Genomic DNA, 20,179 nt, shown 5'->3' with positions numbered 1-20,179 from the left:
AATTGTATTACGTTTTGTTTTGCTTTTGTTTTGTATCTAGAATCTTCACAAATGCATTCTAGTAATGAAAAAAAAAAACCCCTGCAACACGAGGGATGAATATACCACCTGTACATGACAATGACATGAAGAGAATAAGCAGCCAGTTCTGTAATTCCTCTGAATATCAGTTTGCTAGTGCAGTTAAGCTTACAGTTTTGCATGTCTGTGCATCTGGATCTAGAATAGGTGGAGCAAACGTGGATGTCATGTTGTAGTTGATGCAACAAACATCAAGACATACTGTTCTTATTAACAAATCATATACATGCAATAAAAAAAAAACAACAACCACAAACAAATGCTGAAAACTGGGGAATGGAGTGGCTTGAGAAACTTTTGGATTTTGTATGAAGGAGGGTAGAGAGCATTGTTTGACAAAATCATTTATTTTTTTCTCGGTTCATTTCCTTTTTTGCCTTTTACTTCATGCTGCTGTGTGGTGAGACAGTCAATATTTAAACAGTTCTTCTGGTGTGTCAATTACTGTAGCAGTTGTGGAGAGAGAAATTTATACAGTCATGCTGAATGTCAAATTTGCTTTTCGTGACATTCTCTGGTTGAATTATATGCTTTGACGACCATAGTTCATTTTATCAAGGGCTAAACAATGATCAGTACCCCCAAAATCATATCACAGTTTGAATTCATCCTCTTTTGAGCATACTATGCACATGGTTAGCCCACAGATTAAATCATCCTCCTCTTCTGAGCATACTGAATGCTTAGTCCATAGATGGAAGCATCAAATGTGGGGAAAAGACTACAGGCAGTATCCAAATTCATCCATAATTAAATTCTAACCTCAAAGACATACACAGGTCATGGGTTTGTGTATGCCCGTTTCACACATGGCACAAGCCACAATGTTTGTTTTCGGCATTAGGTGGGGATGGATGAGTAAGGGGAGACTGTACTACCAAGTTTGGGTGTATGTAGCAAGCTAAAAGCTGGTAAAGGATATCTTCTTCCGCCGCTTCTTCTGTGGTCGCCCTCGTTTGCTGCCGCTACCACTACCGCCACCCCTGCCTTGACGACTCCTACTCCTTGCAGGTGTCCTGGCTGGTCTGCCCCTTGACTGGAGGTGAAAACATCACAGTAGATGAGTAAAGACTAGTAGTAGTGGTATGTGCAGGTACTGGTAACAATAATTCAAAACAATTCTGACGCCTATTGTGAATCTTATCCAATCATTGACCTTCAATGCATCAATAATTCTTTCATGTTCATCATTAACCCAATGCTGCTGTAGTGCTGCACCAGCATTTTCAAACAAACACTTTGCATCACTTCAGAAAATCTTGTCACTAAGTTGGACAAGTTCTCACATGCCTTACTTGTCAATGCAAACTGCTTGCATGGGTGAATAGTGTAGAGAAGTGATACCAAGAAACTGTTGAGAAACAGAGGTTAAAGCTGGCTGGTAAAGTAACAATGGCAATCCTGTCCAAAATATCCTCACTGCAGTTCTTAAAGATTCCATAGCGTTAGGATTTATGGAATGAGAAGGTGAGCACAGTTTGGATATATTCAAGAATCCCAATAACGAGCTCACTGTGTACAAATTTATCACTGATCTCTATGGAAATACACACAGAGCCAAAAAATCTCGACTTGAGTTTACCTCTACTAATGAATGTAAGCTTTGATGCACATATTCACTGACAAGTGGCTAACAAGTGCCATCTGTGGTTTCCGAATGCCCGTGGTGGGCAGCAAATTCAATTTCCATGCTACCAGGGCCTTAATGTTAAGAGCTGAGGAACTCACCTTTGCAACTGGGGCAGGTGATGGAGCTGGGGAGCTGTCCTCATCTGAAGATTCCTCCTCGACGACGGACTGCTTCCTGGATGGTCTGCCTCTACCTGATGATACTGGAGGCTCGGGAGTCTTTCTCGCTGCGGCTGGACTCGAACCTCCTCCTCCTCCTCCACCACCACCTCCTCCTCCTCCTCCTGTATGGTTTGCTCCTTCCTTCTCCTCCTCTTCCTTTGTCTCACCGTCCTATCACACAGAGACATCAAACATTACATCCATCAATACAAGGGACTTGCACTTTCCAGCTAGTATTCAGACAGCTGAACACACCATATAAACTACTGTAAAGCAAGATATATTCTTGGCATTTAATTTTCGCGAAATGAAAGTGACAGCCTTTCCCGCGGCATGAAATTTTTGCGAATTGTCACTGGAAATCAATGCATATAGTGGAGACAAGAACTTTTGCCTGCATTTTAATTTTTTAAACCTTGGCTCTCACAAAATTCGTGAAATATAAATGCATGCAAACATTCCTGGTTTTACAGTGAATACTGCGAAAGCCCGATTAGAATATTTACCTTTGTGTATAGAGTAAATTAGATCAATTTCACCTCTAATTAATCAAAATAATTCAACTACAGTTCGACCTCGATTATCCGGCCATGTCGGGACCGGCGCTCATCCGGATAAGCGAATTGGCCGGATATAGGAGACACAATGTTTATGTATATAGCTGCCGTCCAAGCTGCCGTGCCAGTGCACTGGCAGCTAGGCAGGTAGCATACCCCGCAACGGTGGTGTAATCCTTGCTAGCCTGCGCAAAATTGTACTCCCTTCTTCACAAAAATAAAGTATATCTTTATGTGACGATCATACATGTTTTACCTCATTAGATATTGAGAAACCTATCATGCACATCTTTGAAATTAGTGAAATAGATCCATGAAAGTCACTGTTTTTTCTCAATTTTTGGATGAAAAAAAAAGTCTTTCACTGCGTGAACGCGTCCAGATAATAGAGATTTCCGGATAAAAGGAGGCCGGAGAATCGAGGTCGAACTGTATATGATAATTGGGTAAATCATTGACTTTCATTTCTGTTCCTTTCCTTTGCATTTTTACCACATGACTCCAAAGGGTGTCATTATACGAAAAAGCATGAACTCACCATCTGCTCCAAACTTTGATTCACATCAAACATACTCATATTTCATTAAATAAATTCTCTGACGAATCAGTGAAATATGGTTTTACCTGTTTTGCTGGAGTGTTTGGTCCAGACTTCTGCTTGCCAGCCTCCCCCCCTTCCTCCTCTTCATCATCATCGTCCATCAACTCCATCAGCTGCTTGAACTAAATGTGATGCAATAGAGTTACACAATGCAATAGAGTTACACATAAATCATCTAACAGGCAGCCCTTTGCAATCCACAGCTTTCCAAAATGGATAATCAACTGCCGTCATTGAATGGTCATAATTTCCTTTCCCCTATCCTGAATTTATCCTTTGATAGTCACCTCCACGTCCTGTATTAGAAATCTGAAGATGGCTTTATAAGACTGAGTTTGAAATAGTATAACGTGACTTTAATAAACCTTTGTAACATGAATCTGCTTTCTATAGATATCTGCTATAACACCTATTCTCAATCTATTGTATTTTCTTTTTCTTATTCAGAATGCATGATTTTGTAAGTGTTTAGCCAGGCAACTGGGTGTTTAAGTACACATGGGTTACACTCATTACAGCAACTGGACATCTCCTCTCTGTCGCCCAATGGAAATTGAATCCTGATTCCTACACTTCTCAATGTTTCAGGAGAAACAGCTCTCCAGAGGCTTGTAAACAGTTACTCCCAATACTGACAGCATTGCCTCGGCATAGAGTACCAATGTGTGATGTCATAGCCATTCTTTGCCATGGGAGCTTGTTCCAAACATCCTCACCTGGCCTGAGTGTTGATGCATGCACCTGGTTCCAAACCAGGACACAGCAAAAGACTGTGACATCATCACTTCCGTACTCTACCCCCCCTCCCCCCACCCTGACACACGCATGCACACACACTTACATCTAAGTACTCATCCACGATGTCTTTCTTCTCTTGCTCATTGAGTGGTGGCTTGGGCTGGCCTGTTTTCAGAAGGTCCAGGGCTCTCGCTGGGTTGAAGTGGACCAGGGACTTCCTGTTGACAGACTTGTCATACACCTTGGCTGCTTCCTGGGGCGAGTATCTGTGGATCGTGCTGTTGGCAAACACAAATCACAAAGAGTCAGGAAGGACAAATCATCCTTAAATTTACTGCCTGACTTACAAGTCAGCAAGAAAAAAAAAAAATAAAAGTGAATATGGAACAATTCTTCTAATGACAAGCAATGATGAAGACATGCACTCGTCAATCAAGATTATTAATTTGACTGTATATGCACACTGCCATCAATTTGCTCCTGTATTCTGAATTTACCATTTGCCACATCATGTCATATCCTATCATCCTTAAATTTACTGTCTGACTTCAGAGTCATGAAAAAAAAAAAATAATCAAAGTCACTATGGAACAACTCTTCTAATGACAAGCAATGATGAAGACATGCACTCGTCAATCAAGATCATTAATTTGACTGTTTTGGCACACTGCCATCAATTTGCTCCAGGGTTTTGAATTTACCATCTGCCACTTCATGTCATATCCTATCACTCCTAAATTTACCGCCCGACTCGTATGCCTCCATCCCCCTAAATAAACTTACTTGTCCCTGAATCCGTAGAGGTCCTTGAGGTGTTGCTTGAGTACCAGGAGCATGATGCAGGCCTGAGATGCTACGCAGCAGTGAAGTAGCTGGGTTGGTTCTTCTGGGATCCTCGCTGGAGGGGTGAGACAGGTAGTGGGATACCACATTGAAAACCTTGGCTTACGAGACTTCTCTTACCTCTGTGAATAAGCATTTTAACTGTTAAATACTAAAGCACCTGAGTCTTCAAGTAAATGTTGAATTGTTATTCTTAGATCTCACATACATGTCAGATCGATTTGGGTTGTTGTTGTTGTTAGTTTTGTTTTTTTTCTGTTGTTGTTGTCAAGAAACTATCAAAGTTCCTGCTTCATGCATTGAGTCAGACATTAAAGGGAGAACTCATGAATGATCAAGGGTTGCTAAAATTGAGGAGTTGCAGAAATAGACTGACAACTGTAGGTGTTCATACCAACATCCTTGCAAGTATTGTAAAAACAGGTGGAAGAAGTTGTGACCTGATGTTAAAGTCAATGATTTCAGATAAAAGGGAAGAAACTATCATTGTTCAATCTCCTGCAATATGTTGATAACACAGGACCAAAATGTTCATAGGCTCCTCGTGAGAGGCAAACATGGGGTTCAACTCACCGATGAGGCTTTCAGCATCCTCTTCGTCATCTTCGTCGAAGTAGGATGCTGCCGGCCGCTTTGCGTCCGAACTCTCCGAGTCCCTCGAGGGAGGTCTGGAGGAATGCTTGGGGATAAAACTCTGGGAGGAAAAAAACAAAACAAAAATGGAGAAAATATCAACATTTTTTGTCATGGATTTGCTTTCAATTCCAGGAATCTGCTCATATACACACACATGTAAAATACCACAGTGCAATATTTCTGGGATTGTGGAACAAGGCAATATACACATCCAGAGAGAGAGAAAAAAAAAATGTGTTTGTGAGAACAAAACCCACACACGATTTGCTTCAGAAGTATAAGAGAGAAATGTGACCTCTAACCTCTTTGAAAGACTGTAGTAGATTTGCCCCTGATACAGAGACGGTGATTTCTATGTGGTGCATGATGAAGAGCGCCTCGTCCTGTACTTGGTAGGGAAACGCTGACAGGTTGTCGGCGATGAACACCAGCAGGTTAAGGTCACTCTTCTGCAAGAAAGACAGTCAGGGTGGAGAACATTAGAAAGGCATTATGTTGTACAATAATGAAGGGCATTCTATGATTTTATGCATACTGCACATCAAGAGTACACAGACACAGAGTTGCATACTTTCGGACAGAGGCACAGAAATATAATTGATATTTCACCACCATCTTCACTTTCATCTGGGTGCTGATGTCCTCTCTCTCATACCCATTTCAGATCTAGTGAAAAATTATTAGAGCATTTGCAATGCTGGTGATTCTTAATAGGATGAATAAAAGTAGAGGGGAATGACAAGTACAGAAGACTGACTTTCACGGCCTCTTTGAAAAACAGCCTCTTGGCAGATTGAGGGCTTTTAACCCTGTGATTAAATAAAATAAATAAAGAAACAAACAAACCAACAAATACATGCTACTTGCAAACATGATAGCTTCTTCATATTTGTATATAGAGCAACATGACCTACAGCAGGGCTCGACACTAACGGTGGCCTGGGGCCACCAAAAATGAAAGTCGGGCCACCAAATTTTAAAAAAGAGCAAATTTTTTGAAAAGTATGTCAATAAATTTGTAACTTTTTGCGCCAGAAATGCATAAATGCATGCAGTGAGTGTGTGACTCATTAAAGAAAACACCAGGACAGTTTTTTATTTTTTATTTTTTATTTTTTTTCGGGCCACCAAATTTTTCTCTTGGGCCACCAAAAATTTGACATTGATGATTTTGGTAGCCCCATCGGGCCATTCAAAAAAAAAAAGTTAGTGTGGAGCCCTGCCTACAGCCTTATCAACAGTATTGGCGGTACACAAGTCACATGTGCACACTCTGAAGCATAGCCTCAAAAAGAGCTGTTAGCAATTTGAATGTGACTGTACCATAGCAGGACAGAATTGTGCTCTGTGTGTGGGTATGCAAGCTCTTGGTTTTGGCGTATCTAATTTTTGGCTTCCTACCAAACTCACCGTGTGCTCATCAAACAGATTGAGGAGGCTGATGAGGAAGCCCCTCCGCTGGGCCCGGTTGGAGCGGATCATGGAGTAGAGGTGACTACAGAGGGCGTAGTGGTGGTTGTCTCGCTCCCTCATCCCCCGCACAAAGACCTGCTCCTCTTTCAGCAGTAGCTGCAGCCTGAAAGCCATCTTGATGCCCGCCAGAGCCTTCATCTATGTGAAACCATTGACAAGAAAATGAAAGTCCTCAACTGTCAGAAATTCATCTTGACATGCACAATCACATCTTAACCAAATTTTGTTGAAATCTATGCTGTCTCCCTTATACTGGGCATGGGAGTGACATGACCATTCTGCTTTACTAGTCTCAAACTTTGCTCTTATTGCTTACGACCAGACACATGGTGTAGGTTTGTTTTATCATTCTGCCTCAATACATCTGGTTTAGAATTAAATCGACCACAAAGTGGGGGGGGGGGGGTGAAAATAAACAATGCAACAATTCTGTTCTTTTTTTTTTTTTGGTTTCTGAATTTTTTTCATCTCCTTTGGATGGCTGCTATAGACATGTTTGACTTTAGTTACAAGTTCCAGTCAGCATCCTGCTCAACCAGGGGGACATGGCAACTCTACGAGGGAAGGGAATGGAGTGCTCACCTGAATGAAGCCAGGATACCTGCTCTCAATGTCTGTCAGCTGCTGGTCTGCTTTCACCCTGATGGCTGACTCCGAATCGCTGCCCATGGCCACTAGGTATGGCACACACTGTGGTCACACAAAAAGAAGGTGTAGCATGAACTAGATGGCTCATACACTGAAAATATTTCTCAGCAATCAAGAAGTAGACAGTGTGAATAGCTTCTTCTGGCTTTTTTGTTCCTGTTCTTGCCGTGTTTTTGGTTTTCTTTTCTTTCTTTGTTTTTCTAGATACCTCAGAGCCCAATCTCTGGCAAATGTTGCAAATGTTGTGGTACAGGACAAATATTATATGTATACAAAAGTAAAGAATGATTATACACATGTAAATAAGTAAAAAACAGGAAAAAAATACAACAAATATCAACAAACAGCATGTTGGTTGTTTGTATCTCATTTGTCAACTGGATAAAAGCTATGTGACTTACCATCATAGAAATATTTCAATATGATAAGATCAAATACAGATTTATATTTTACATAGTTGTTTAGCTGCAGCATTACGATCTGAAACAACATTAATACTGATGAAATATAATCCACCAAGTACAGTCAAACTTGCCTAAGTCGAATCTATTTGGATTGAATATCTTTAACTTAAACAAAATTTGTCTTATGAGGGATCACAATCAATAGAATATAGAGAAGAGGACTTGAAAAGACCTTCAACTTAGGCGATTATTCGACTTATGCAAGGTCGACTTAAGCAAGGTTGACTGCATGATTATGTTCTCACTTGAAGCATAATCAAAACACAAACAAAGGTAACTCAATCAGAAGGAATGTGCAATCTTGAGAAGCCTTCTGGGTATTAAACTCCATCCCAAAGAGAAAGAGGGAAATGAGCCAAGAGGCATCGTCAACGGAGGAAAGAGAGGGAGCCAGCCTACCTGCACCGGATGGACGAGACCCTGGCCCAGAGTGAGGGTGATGACCTGTAGAGCCGTCATCCGCACCATGGATGACTTGTGCATCATACACTCCATGGTCTGCTTCAGGTACATCTGCATCACAGAGCTGCTCATCCTGTGAACGAGGAGGAGGGCAGGAGGAAGGTGGTGAAGCATACATTACTGAAGCTTTTTGTTATGCCTTACTCTGCCAGATAGTAGGAATCTTGATAGCTTGACCATAAGATGGATACATTTTTTCTTGTAAACTGCAGTTAATACTGCATTAAAGACTTCCCAACTGTTTAAAATATTACTATTATTATCATGACTATTTTTCTTTTTTTACAAGAAAGCCCAAAGAAAGCCTTGTCTTTTAAGAAGAAGTACTACTCTGCTAGAACTCTTGGAATAATGTCTTGTGTCCAGTTTACTCTTCTCATTCATATATGCTTACTAAAGTCTTGCTAGTTTCTCTTCAAATATCAAACACACCACCAGATTTCTTACCCTGACTGTACATCTCCCATTTCTTTGAGGTCCTCTTCCTTTGCATGAGCCTTCCCTGTACAAAAAAAGAAAAGTAAACATACAATGGTAAGAATTCATGGCTTGAAAAACTGATGGAGTTTTCTCAACCTGAAACATATGAAGGCAGATTGAATAAAAAAGCAATTATTCTCAAGACTCTCCACAGGAAAACATATCCCTCTAACACCTCAGACAGCCACTGAGCATCCAAGCAAAGGAATGGGTTTTCCTTTCGCAAAAGTCTTGGAAAGGAAATTAAATTAAAATAAACAAACAAAAAAAATCCTCAGATGTGTTTTGCCTTCAGAGACTCATTATCCAGGGATACAATTGCACAGAAAATATTAGTGTACAGGATTTGAAAGGTGTGCTCTTGTTTTTTTTACCTGTGTAGTGAAGGTGGCCTTGTTCTCCTCCCAGCAGATTCCAGCCAAAGAAGTACAAAGGACACTTGCAAATTTTGGTCAGTTACACTCAAACTGATTTAATACTGAAATTCTGGATGATCATTTACGGCCTTGACTGGTAATTGAGGGAGGAAACCTCAGCATACTTACATTCTGCATCAGCTTGCCTCATTCTCTCATCCTCTTCTACAAGGTATAAGTGGAGATTTCTCAGCACCTGCAAAAGAGGCAACGAAAGAGAGAAAAAAAAATAACTTTAACAATTCTTCACCAAATATAATGCCTTTCTTCAGGCATAACAACTTAAAAAATATACATTTTTGTTTGTTTGTTGTTGTTGTTTTTTTTTGTAATTTGAAGCACATTTTCTCAAATGACACAAAAGATCAATGGGGATTTATAACAATAATTGGACTGAAGCCTTGTCAGCCACTAATTATTTCTTCACTAATCATTTCTTCACTAATTGAGAAGAACACATTCAATACATTTTACCACAAAAAGGCCATAATTCTACAGTACCACTGGAAAACTGTATTAATAGATCCACATTAATCTGAATGCTCAATGTCATAACACAAAGAGTGAAAGTGATGAAGTAGTCAGGGGGATATCTTATTGGTATTCTACTTCTTATAGATATCAAGAACCTATTGCTTGATGGCCTCTATGACTGCTGCAGTCCGACATGAAAATGGCTAAAACAATGCAATTTATTTCACTACACAAATGAAAGTCAATGAAATATGTAAATGCTAAAAACATTCTGCTAGTTTATTTTTATTCTTATTTGTTTGCACCCTTTCTTTTTTCTTCTGTTGCCCTCTTTGGGGTTTAAGTATTTTATTTGGTGAAGAGTCATTCTGTGAAGGAGAAGTATACAGGGCTCTAAAATTTGGGATTTCATGATTTTAGTAGGCAGAATGGGCCACCAGAGAAAAAAGTTTGTGTCAGGAATTGATATATGTGTTTATTCTTATTTAAACATACCAAACAGAGCTGCTTAGTGGAAATGGTTGGCTCCTGCAGTATATGCCAGTAGAGGTCCTTGACCTCCGGGGTTAGCATGAAGCTGGCGTGGCGATTGCACAGAAAGCCCAGGCCGCTCAGCGCTTTCAACTTGATGTCCTCATCATCTCGGTTGCAGAAGTAAAGCAGAACATCAAACACCCTGTCTCTCACAGGCACCTGTAGGGGGCGAGAGAAGAAAATATGATGGAATGTCAGCTCAGAATGAACTCATGGGGGTCATTTCACTGAGAACTAAAATCAATCAGAAGTTCAAATCAACTTATCCTAGGGACAATTTTGGCATCAATCAGTCCTCAGAAGTAAGGAACTGTTTCACTAAGGCAACACCTTAGTTAAAAACAACAACAACAACGACGATGACGACGACAACGCCACCACCACCACCACCAACAACAACAACAACAATAACCATGCACACACCTTGGGAGACGATTTCCCATGCTTGCTACCAGCATCAAAGTCAAAGTGCTTGCAGAAGAGACCGACGGTGAAGAGAGATCGGAGGAGGACCGGCTTGTTCTTGCTGATGGGACTGTCTGTGTGGGGGTCCTGTTCTGCCTTCATCTTAGCCAGGATTGCTGCAGGGGGGAATGAATGGGTGTAAAGTAAAATTTACTTTAGAAGGTCTGGGACCATGGACTAGTAAATATCTCAAGTGTGACTTAGCCAGGATTGCTGCAGGGGGGAATGAATGGGTGTAAAGTAAAATTTTCTTTAGAAGGTCTGGGACCATGGACTAGTAAATATCTCAAGTGTGACTTAGCCAGGATTGCTGCAGGGGGGAATGAATGGGTGTAAAGTAAAATTTTCTTTACAAGGTCTGGGACCATGGACTAGTAAATATCTCAACTGTGAATACAAAAATGAAGTCACACTGAAAGCAATCAGAGCTTGAATATGCCAACTCATTATCTCACATGACCAGCTGGGAACTTTTCCATCAAACATATCCCAAAAAGAAAATCTTGACAGTAACTTCTGTGCTGAATCTCTTTATATGACAACTATGACAACCTACTAACAACTACATTTTCATACTAATTAAAATACTCAATACACTAACGGAATCAATTAACAATATTCATTGACAATGGGGAAGCTGCTAAACTTGAAGCTTAATGAAATTGGACAAATGGCAGTAAACTTTGCAAAAGTAGGGATCTGTCTAAATCTCTCGTACTTTACCATTTCACCAAAATAAGAACATAAAGCTGTGTATTCCCCCCCCCCCCCCAACAAAGACTGGACTATTTACGTACAATGAGAACAGCTGCCGGGTGTGAAATTGTGAGGATCCATTTTCCAGTACAGCTTACATTTTTTTTTAGCTGTCACAATCCCTTGCATTTTGAAGTAACATGATAGCAATGATGTACTTTCAGAAAGAAAAAAAAAAATATCATGTATTTGCTGAATACTCTCCCACCTTAGCATATATCAAATTATTCTCATGCAGAAAAGCAGTGGAGTTCATAAAAAATTTTATCTGCTACTCACAAAAGTACTTCTGAAAGCAATCTCTGACTAGTCTGTAGTTGTGCGTGACCTTGTTGACAATGGCCCCTAGACAGCTCACACAACTCTGAAGAACCTGTTAAGAAAAGGGTTATCACAAAAGACAAAATACTGATGGTTTTTACATGGGCAGGGCAGTCAAACTTTTCTTTCACCTGCAAAATACAAACACATGATGGCAGAGTGACATGAGAAAGTGATTACAAATCTTGAAACTATAAATTACTTGTGGCATCTGGTTAGAGTTACTTCCATGAATTCTTCAGCATGGCTAATATGCATTATAAAGCTTTCCTCATTACCTCAGCCTTTTTCTATTACATTACTTGTCACTTGGTTACAACAGTCTGTCAGACCTTTAGGTTCACATTTTCATATTCATGTCTATCATGTCTTGAGAATTGCATTGAGTCAAGTTGTGTCAAATCAAGTTAAGTAACATCCAGTCAAATATGTCAAATCATCCTTAGTCAAGACCACTGAAGTTGTGTCAGCTCATGTCAAGTCCTCTCAAATGAAATCAAGGATGTTTGACTTTGCTGCCTCACCATCTGCCCGTGTTTGAGGATGAGCCTCATCATATCTTCCTCCAGACTGGCCAGAAAGACTTCACTGGGGTGATCCATCAAGGGTACTGTCATCTCTAGGATCCTGGCCACATTGTAGATCACCATGTAGTCGCCTTGGGTCTGGCAGATTTATAACAGAGGGACTTGGTGTCAATGATGGTGATGATGATGAAAGTCACCTGCATTTACTTCTGAGTCTTAAATTAGGTTCACTGACAGAAATTAGGTTTACTGCAGTATGCTATTAGAAACAGTATGATATTAGTGTAATATTAGAATTACTTCAGTATTAGTGCTCAATTTCATTGAAACAAACTCCTCTCTTAGATTCATGATGCTCAAGGTGTAGATGATTATAAATCAATGCTCAAAACTTACTTTTTCAATCAACCACATTTTTTCCTCTGTTATACACACATATCAATGTTTGTAATTATATTCGGTATCTTAATTCAACTTTTAATGAAATAAGGTAGCAGACGATACACGAAATTCCATCACTCAGTTGCAGTATAACAATTAGATGGACTGGTACTTTGAGCTGATGAGCAAGGCGTAGTAGGGTACTCACTGCACATTTGGTGCTGAGGTAGGGTTGGAGGGTGGTGGCATGGGCCACCATCAGCATGGGCTTGACCTTGCTGAAGAGATAGAGGGTCTGGAGGCAGGAGACTAGTCGCTTGCTATTGGCCTTGCCCTCCTCGGAACCATCGGCGGCGCTCTTCTCCAGCCTCAGTACATGCTCCACCAGGCAGTCCGTCACCTGGACGCACGCCTTCTGCACTGGCTTGTAGGCAGCCGCCTCCTCCCCCTTCAGCAGCTGCACGTGGGTTTGAAGAGAACAGGGTGGGACATGGCATTACAGCTGATTTCACTTTGCTCGAAAAAAATTCTGTTTTCCCTCTTTCTACAACTTTTGTCCATTAAAGGTAGGGAATCCATTTGCATGCCTTAAATGAAGAGTTGTATAAACACAGTGGTATGTTGAAGAGAGTATCATTTTAGAAACTCCCATAAAGTATTGAAAGTGGAAGGTAACATTTAGTACATTTTTACTGACCGTTAGATTTTGAATTGAATTCTTTTCGGGGCTCACCGTAAATTCCAGTACATTACTAGGCTACCTTTGCAGACCCATGCACTGCATGTGTGTCCATCATGTATATTTTGTGAGTAAAGTTCATCAAAACTTACAAACATTTCTATATACATTCTTGCCACACACTCTATGTTATTACATCAGCTCTTATACTTTTAGATTTGTGTTTATAGATAAAAAATACAGAAGACTGCAACAAAAAGGCTTAAGTGAGGCTGACACACAGAACTACTGAGTAGTTGAGTTTGTGCATTATTCAAATTGTAGATAACTGTTGACTTCCAAATTTCTAAGCAGTAGCCTAAACAAGTCCCCTGAGGTTCATATTTAATGTTTTGCTGCATTTTGGGAGTTCTGTAAAAGGTAACCCCTGCCTTTAAGATGTGTAAGCTAAGTACACTGTGTTAACTTGACATACCATGCTGTCGGTGTAACATCTATCATCAATTTCAAGTCAATCGGCTTCTGTTAAAAAGCTTACCTTTCTCACGTATTCCATTTTACCTGGGGAAATTTCCACAACCACAGAAATGGCAGTTGCTCCTTCTTTGACAAAAATATACCCTCTGCATGATCTTACATATCAACACACCCATTAACAGAAGTAAAACTCACATTGGTAAGAAGCTGTTCGAGCCAGTCATAGCCTGTGTCTTTGCTTGCTGTTACCACTTCAATGATGTTTAGTGCCCTCTTCAGGAGGAGATTGGTGTTGTTCGTTGGCAGCGGGGTAAACCACATTTTCTGAAAGGTTTCATTCACTAGTTTCTGCACAAGAGAAAGGAAAACAGTCCAAAGTTCTGAGGATTGACAAAGCTTTGAGGGGGAAAAATATATGAATGAGTCTCAGATGTCAGAAGAAAATCAACCATACTACTCAATATTTGACAATCTAGAGATGATGTGCTTTGAATACTTCTATGTCTCATTGGATACAAATGTCATTATTCTACTCAAACCACATTAAGAGAAGTACTTGAATATCTCCTGGAGTCAATGGGAAACAGTGCTGAGCATGACGAGATAAACTCTGTGAGGAAAAAGAATCTACAAGTAACCGAGAAGTTACTGTACATAACTACAGATAATAGTACATACAAAAGAAGCAGCCTAACTATGGAGTTCTAGAAATGATTTTGTATATTTCAGGGTAAATTGTCTGGCATGCAGGTAAGTACATAACCCTCTTTTTTTTCCTCATTAAAAAGCACCAAAGATGAGTGTTATACATTTGCCTTCAAGAAATGTTTCATCATAGAAATGTTGACTTTTGTTTTTGCTTACACTTACTATGTAGATAAAGGTTATTGAGACTCATTTTGATTGGAGGCACAAACTGGCATTGTACTGTTTACCATACATCACATTAAAATACATCCAGATATCCCAAGTCGACACTGAGGAACTGTGATGCCCCTTAGTGGAAGTGGAATGCTTTTTACCTTGATTCCTTCCTCATCGTTGACTCGCCTGATGATCTTCACGCAGATTTCAGGAATCTTGGAGAACTCGGGTTGATCGATGCAAATATCCCTGAGAGTCTTGATCACCCGTTTCCGCACGCTGATTCCCGTGTCCTGAAGGAAGGAAAGCATCACCAAGAAGTCAATGAATGATAATACAGACACTAAAATTGGATCAGACATACATTTGCCTGTAATTCCAGACATGTGTATTCAAGAGAAGGGAAAAATGTTAGACACATAAAGTGGTACTACTCTCTGATACTAGCTAAACAATACCTGACATTATTTATCCACACCTCACATTAAAGAAAATAGAGCGCTATTTGAATAACATCAATGTGAACTTTTTGGAAGTTAAACTCTAAATAGCTTGTGAAAGAGGGGCACTGTATCTAGGAAGGAAAAAAAAAACAAAAAACATAACAAACTAACAAACCTGCACACACCTTACTACTACATGAGGTTATTTACATGTTTGTGGACCAATAATTCAATGAAGAAAGAGAGTAGCAGTACCAAAGCCACTTTCAAGGAGAACTTCCCTCCTCTGACATGAGGAATACAATAACAAACTCTCTTCTTCTGTGTTGTGGCTATTATACTGCAGACTCTGCTCACCAGTATTCTCTCGATGAGCATGTCATAGTACTGATCTGTGAGCTCTGGCTGCATCAAGACGAATCTCCCCACCAGCTCTACCGCTGCCTCCCTCACACTGGTCGACTGGTCCATGAAACGACAGTGCACTGTCTTCTGAACATCACTCTGTGTGTTGGAAACAAAGAATACAAATACAATGACAACTGATAGATAGCACTACCTTGATGATATCACTGTGTAAACCACCATGAACTAACAACTTCTTTTCAAAATCATAAACATAATATTCTCTGGAAATTGATCTGGTGAAAGATGTTAAAAATGCTGAACATCTGAACTTTGGAGAACTGTTGGAAACAGAAAGAAACTGCAAGAAAAGGATATAACAAGAAACTGCCAAATAAGGAAATGGGCAAGGCATTTTCGCATAAACATTTAACACTAACAGTCCCCGACTGTGTTGGGACCCATTCTAATTCAGTGATCTCTGAAATGAAATGCAAAGACATACACTTTCTGCATTAACCATCACTCACTCAAAGGATAGTTAACTATATATAAAATGAGAAATGGTGTCTGACAAACTTACCCTTGCAAGTACATTTGGATCTGCTGCGACAACTTGTGACAGGCACTTCATAGCTCTTGTTCTTACTGCTACGGCAGTTTCATTCAAAACCCTTAGTATCTGAAAGTGAACACAGTAAATGAAGCAAATATTATTTCAGTTTGATATGGAAACATCCAAAGGAAAACAATTTGATAATAATAACAGAAGAGAAGTGATTTTCACAAACTACGGGGTGAGGCTATCAATAAATAAGGGGTGGAATATCAAAATAAACAAAGACATTTCAGATAAGTCTTCCAACTGAAGTCACTCTACTTTCATCTACAAAAGTTTGTCACATTTTAATATCAGACATCTGTTTTACTGTGTTGACTGTTGTATTGGGAATTGGTCTCTCAACCTAGGTGGAAGTAAATCCAGTGGGACTTGAATTTGTCATCCATACTTGCATATGGTGGCACAGCCACCACACCCACTCTAGTTGTTGAAAATAATTAATAATAAACAAGGAACGCTTCAACACATATTCATATGTCCACTCTTACAGTATTCAGTTGTGTAAATGACCCCACACATAAAATCTAGAGAGCAAAAATGTATTTTTCTTTATATTTCCCAGTGGTCAAATTGCTTAGTTTGAGGGTACATACACCTTTATATTCTGCTCTGTTTGAATAATTCCAGTCTTGCCACTGAAGAGCAAGGAAGATTGACTGAGAATCATGTACCTGTGTAAGGTAGATATCGAAGCTCTGGGAGAAGGGTCTTCTTGATGCTAGATACCTAACGACAAAGGCAGCACTCTCATATGTCATGATGTTCTTGCCTTTCCTGAAGGGGGAGAGAGGAGGCAGGATGAGGAAAAAAGTAAGAAGTCAAACTTATGCACTACAGTAAAATATGGAAATGTCTTCCTGATAGAAATCACACTTCTCTTTACAATTTCAGTTTAAAGATCAAGAGATAGATGAACAAGGCTTCACAAAGATTATCAAATATCATTACAGTAGTGAACGAAATAATTCTAATGTTTCTACAGATTTAATCATCGCCTGTGGTACATTACATTTAAAGAAAGCAATACTGACATAAATTTAAATACATGTGGTTAACAACTGCAATTTTCCACAATCAGGATATCCAAAAGCACAAAACTAATTTACATGTAATGTGCAATACAAACTTTTTTTTGGGATTATTTTCCTTAATGGATATATCATAAAACGACCAAATTGGGGCTTGACATTCCTATTGGGGTTTATCAAATAAACTTATAATTTTTCTTGATAGATCTTCAGAAGTGAGTATCTTTTCATATTCAGGTACTGCAGACAAATGGTTATTTCAATCTGCAACACAAACAACAAATCTACTACACAAAGAGAAGACTAAGAGTAGACTTGGTACAGTGTCCTCTCAGACTCACCGTATAGCACCTGCTGGTCTTCTCACCCTGACCGTCTTGAGGAGGAAACCTTTCCTCCTCTCTGCCGCCCGGAGGATCTCTGCCGTCTTGGCATCCGTATCCTTGTCCTTCTCCTCTTCCTCCTCCTCGCTATCGTCTTCCTCTTCGCTGTCCTCGTCATCACTGTCCTTCTTGGTCTTCTTCTTCTTGGACTGAGGGGCCTTCATCACCTGCTCCACCTCAGCGTTGGTGTCCCGATACCACTGGGCCAGGAAGAACTGCCTCGCAAACTGAATGGTATCCAAAGAGAGAGAGAGAGGTGAATGAGATGCAAAGTGGCACACTCACATGAAGTCAGTTCATGGGGTGTAAGAGATGAATTATATACATCAAGATCTTAAGACTTTCAGATTGGGTCTTTCTAACAGCATAATGGGGAACAAGTAGTGTTGAAAGATGAGAGACGTGCGCCTCAAATTCACTGAAGAGTCCATCAGAGAGCCTACCTCATTGAACGCATCAGGCATTTCATTTTGGAGTTCTCACCTGAAGAGGATTTGTATTGCATTTACATTGCACAAACAATTACTGCTGGGACTTGATGCTAAAAAAGCATTCATAAAGATGTCACTTAAATGGAACACAACATAACTTCATTCAATACCTTCCATATGCTGTTGTACTCTACAGCTTTTAATGGACATTATGATGCTACCTAAGGGCCGACTGACAAAAGTCCATGCAGCTGATATAAATCATCCACTTATATTTGAAACTACAATCACTGCCTTTTAATCTATACAGTTTTATTTTCTAAAGAGTTTAAGGGTCTAAGAGAGAGAGAGTGCATTGGAGAAGGGATTGAAATTAAAAAAAGAAACACAAAAACACAAAGTCACCGTTTAGCTGGAACTCCCAAGACTTACCAGAATAGCTGGGTCATTGCGACTGTTGTAGCTGAGATAATCAACCATGGCTTGCTGTAAATTCATGACATAGTCCAGACTGTTGCAAGGCTTCCCATCACCAACAGGTGAATCTCGCCCACCTCTCATCTACATGAAAATAAATACAACATACATACTACTTACATCTCTCATTTTACATATGCATTATCCCTCGTTTACTGAACCCGAGGTTCAAGGTAAATTTTCTCTACACACACTGATCTTGTGATGATTGCGCAGGGTGACTATGTACTACATCACTCACTTTGTAGTCACTCTCTTGAATTTCTCACTGCTCAGAGCTCTTCCATAAACTTAATTTCTGTACCAGACTTTCAGGATTACGCAATACAACAGATATATCACTCATGCAGTTATAGTTGGCATAAAAGAAAACAGTACCTTTGTGTAGCCAGTACATAAAGAACTGGCATTCCATAAAGTGCACTGTAACATGACACTTGGTTGTAGTGCTAATTCATTGAAAACTTGTCTGAGCCCTTTCTAGCTTTACTGAAAGATGTATATGACAAAGATCAGATTATTATCATTTGTGTTAACGGTGCATATAAATCAAATGCAAACATTAACCCTTTGTGTGCTTTGCGTGGCAACTGGCACAGGAAACCCACAGCATCGCACACATTGTCTACAGTCCCTGGCACAGAAAGGGAAAAGCCACGGGATAAGAATGGTGCCTCACCTCTCTGACAATGGTGTTGAGTCTCTCCTCATCCATAACACTGGAGATAGCGTCTTTCCTCAGTCTGCTGGCAACCTGGCCAAGGTACTCCAGAGAGGACACCCTCATGGACATCTCATTTTGGCGATTGCTGAATTGATGCATCTATGCAACACACAATCAAACAACACATTGTTTTCTTACATGAACTGGATACACTGATATGTCACAGGAACAATTATGAACATCAAGCCTGATGAAAATCATTCCATGGCATACTTTCCCTTTTTCAAAAAGAGCAATGAAACAGTATTAAAAAAATAATAATTATAGAAGTTTGAGTGAAATCAAGCAAAAGGAACATTATTTCAAAAGTGGTTACCTTTGAAAATCTGTAAAGGGATGGCAATTGATTTGCTTATCATATATTAACTAATCTACCAATCACAGAAAGATTCCATATCTCTAAAAACATAAATGCAGGATCAGTAACATAATCATGAACATGATTTATTACAGCTTAACAACACATTGATGGAGAATCAAGAACAGGAAGAACTGCAGGAAATGCAAGCACTTGAATTCATTTCCCTCAAGCAACACCAGAAATAATACTTCATGGCAGAGCAGGAAACTAATGGAAGAGATTTACTAACCAGCAACCTGCCCAGGAGGCTGAGCAAGAGTTCTGCAGCGGGCCACTCTGGTTTGTTGACGGCAGACAGCAGATCCTGCACAAAGTTCTCAAAGAGGGGTCTGTAGTCCTCCTCGTCTTTGCTTACACACCTTGAGACACACACACACACACACAAATAAATGAAACAGAAGTTGTTTATCTGTCCAGCTATCTTTTTATATATCCAGTTTTTCATAGATCTACACATCAAAAGTGAGACAGGGGGGGGGGGGGGGTAGTAGAAAGAGAAATATGCCCCCCCCCCAAAAAAAAAAAAAAAAAAAATCTTATTTGAAGTGCACAGAAATATGTCACGTACTATAATATGATAATCTTCACAGGAATGCCTTGTGTGCATGTTATGTCCAAGCTCTGGTCAAATAGCGAGGCATTATTAATATCCATTTCAATTAACTGATGCAACAGACTGTTCATACAATTTGTTTGA

At 39.8% G+C, this 20,179-nt stretch overlaps 1 protein-coding gene across 1 annotated transcript in view; it reads right to left on the bottom strand.

Moving 5' to 3' along the window:
- LOC140236870 (nipped-B-like protein A) overlaps positions 1-20,179 on the bottom strand; it is a 44,043-nt gene that overhangs the window by 5,235 nt on the left and 18,629 nt on the right. Inside the window, exons 20-45 of the mRNA XM_072316810.1 lie at positions 19,712-19,841; positions 19,077-19,220; positions 18,353-18,481; positions 17,448-17,716; positions 16,750-16,852; positions 16,040-16,138; positions 15,469-15,615; positions 14,827-14,961; positions 14,000-14,152; positions 12,857-13,105; positions 12,265-12,405; positions 11,699-11,792; positions 10,622-10,779; positions 10,160-10,357; positions 9,320-9,386; positions 8,742-8,796; positions 8,232-8,367; positions 7,303-7,410; positions 6,658-6,858; positions 5,550-5,696; positions 5,185-5,305; positions 4,552-4,666; positions 3,872-4,046; positions 3,054-3,152; positions 1,810-2,043; positions 1,004-1,117 (exon numbers count right to left, since the gene is read on the bottom strand). Coding sequence (XP_072172911.1) covers positions 1,004-1,117; positions 1,810-2,043; positions 3,054-3,152; positions 3,872-4,046; positions 4,552-4,666; positions 5,185-5,305; positions 5,550-5,696; positions 6,658-6,858; positions 7,303-7,410; positions 8,232-8,367; positions 8,742-8,796; positions 9,320-9,386; positions 10,160-10,357; positions 10,622-10,779; positions 11,699-11,792; positions 12,265-12,405; positions 12,857-13,105; positions 14,000-14,152; positions 14,827-14,961; positions 15,469-15,615; positions 16,040-16,138; positions 16,750-16,852; positions 17,448-17,716; positions 18,353-18,481; positions 19,077-19,220; positions 19,712-19,841 — 3,721 coding nt within the window. The remainder of the gene's footprint in view (positions 1-1,003; positions 1,118-1,809; positions 2,044-3,053; positions 3,153-3,871; positions 4,047-4,551; positions 4,667-5,184; positions 5,306-5,549; positions 5,697-6,657; positions 6,859-7,302; positions 7,411-8,231; positions 8,368-8,741; positions 8,797-9,319; positions 9,387-10,159; positions 10,358-10,621; positions 10,780-11,698; positions 11,793-12,264; positions 12,406-12,856; positions 13,106-13,999; positions 14,153-14,826; positions 14,962-15,468; positions 15,616-16,039; positions 16,139-16,749; positions 16,853-17,447; positions 17,717-18,352; positions 18,482-19,076; positions 19,221-19,711; positions 19,842-20,179) is intronic.

This window comes from Diadema setosum, chromosome 13 (genome assembly GCF_964275005.1).
Source record: "Diadema setosum chromosome 13, eeDiaSeto1, whole genome shotgun sequence".
Classification (NCBI taxonomy): domain Eukaryota; kingdom Metazoa; phylum Echinodermata; class Echinoidea; order Diadematoida; family Diadematidae; genus Diadema; species Diadema setosum.
This window is presented reverse-complemented; position numbering and strand designations above follow the sequence as displayed.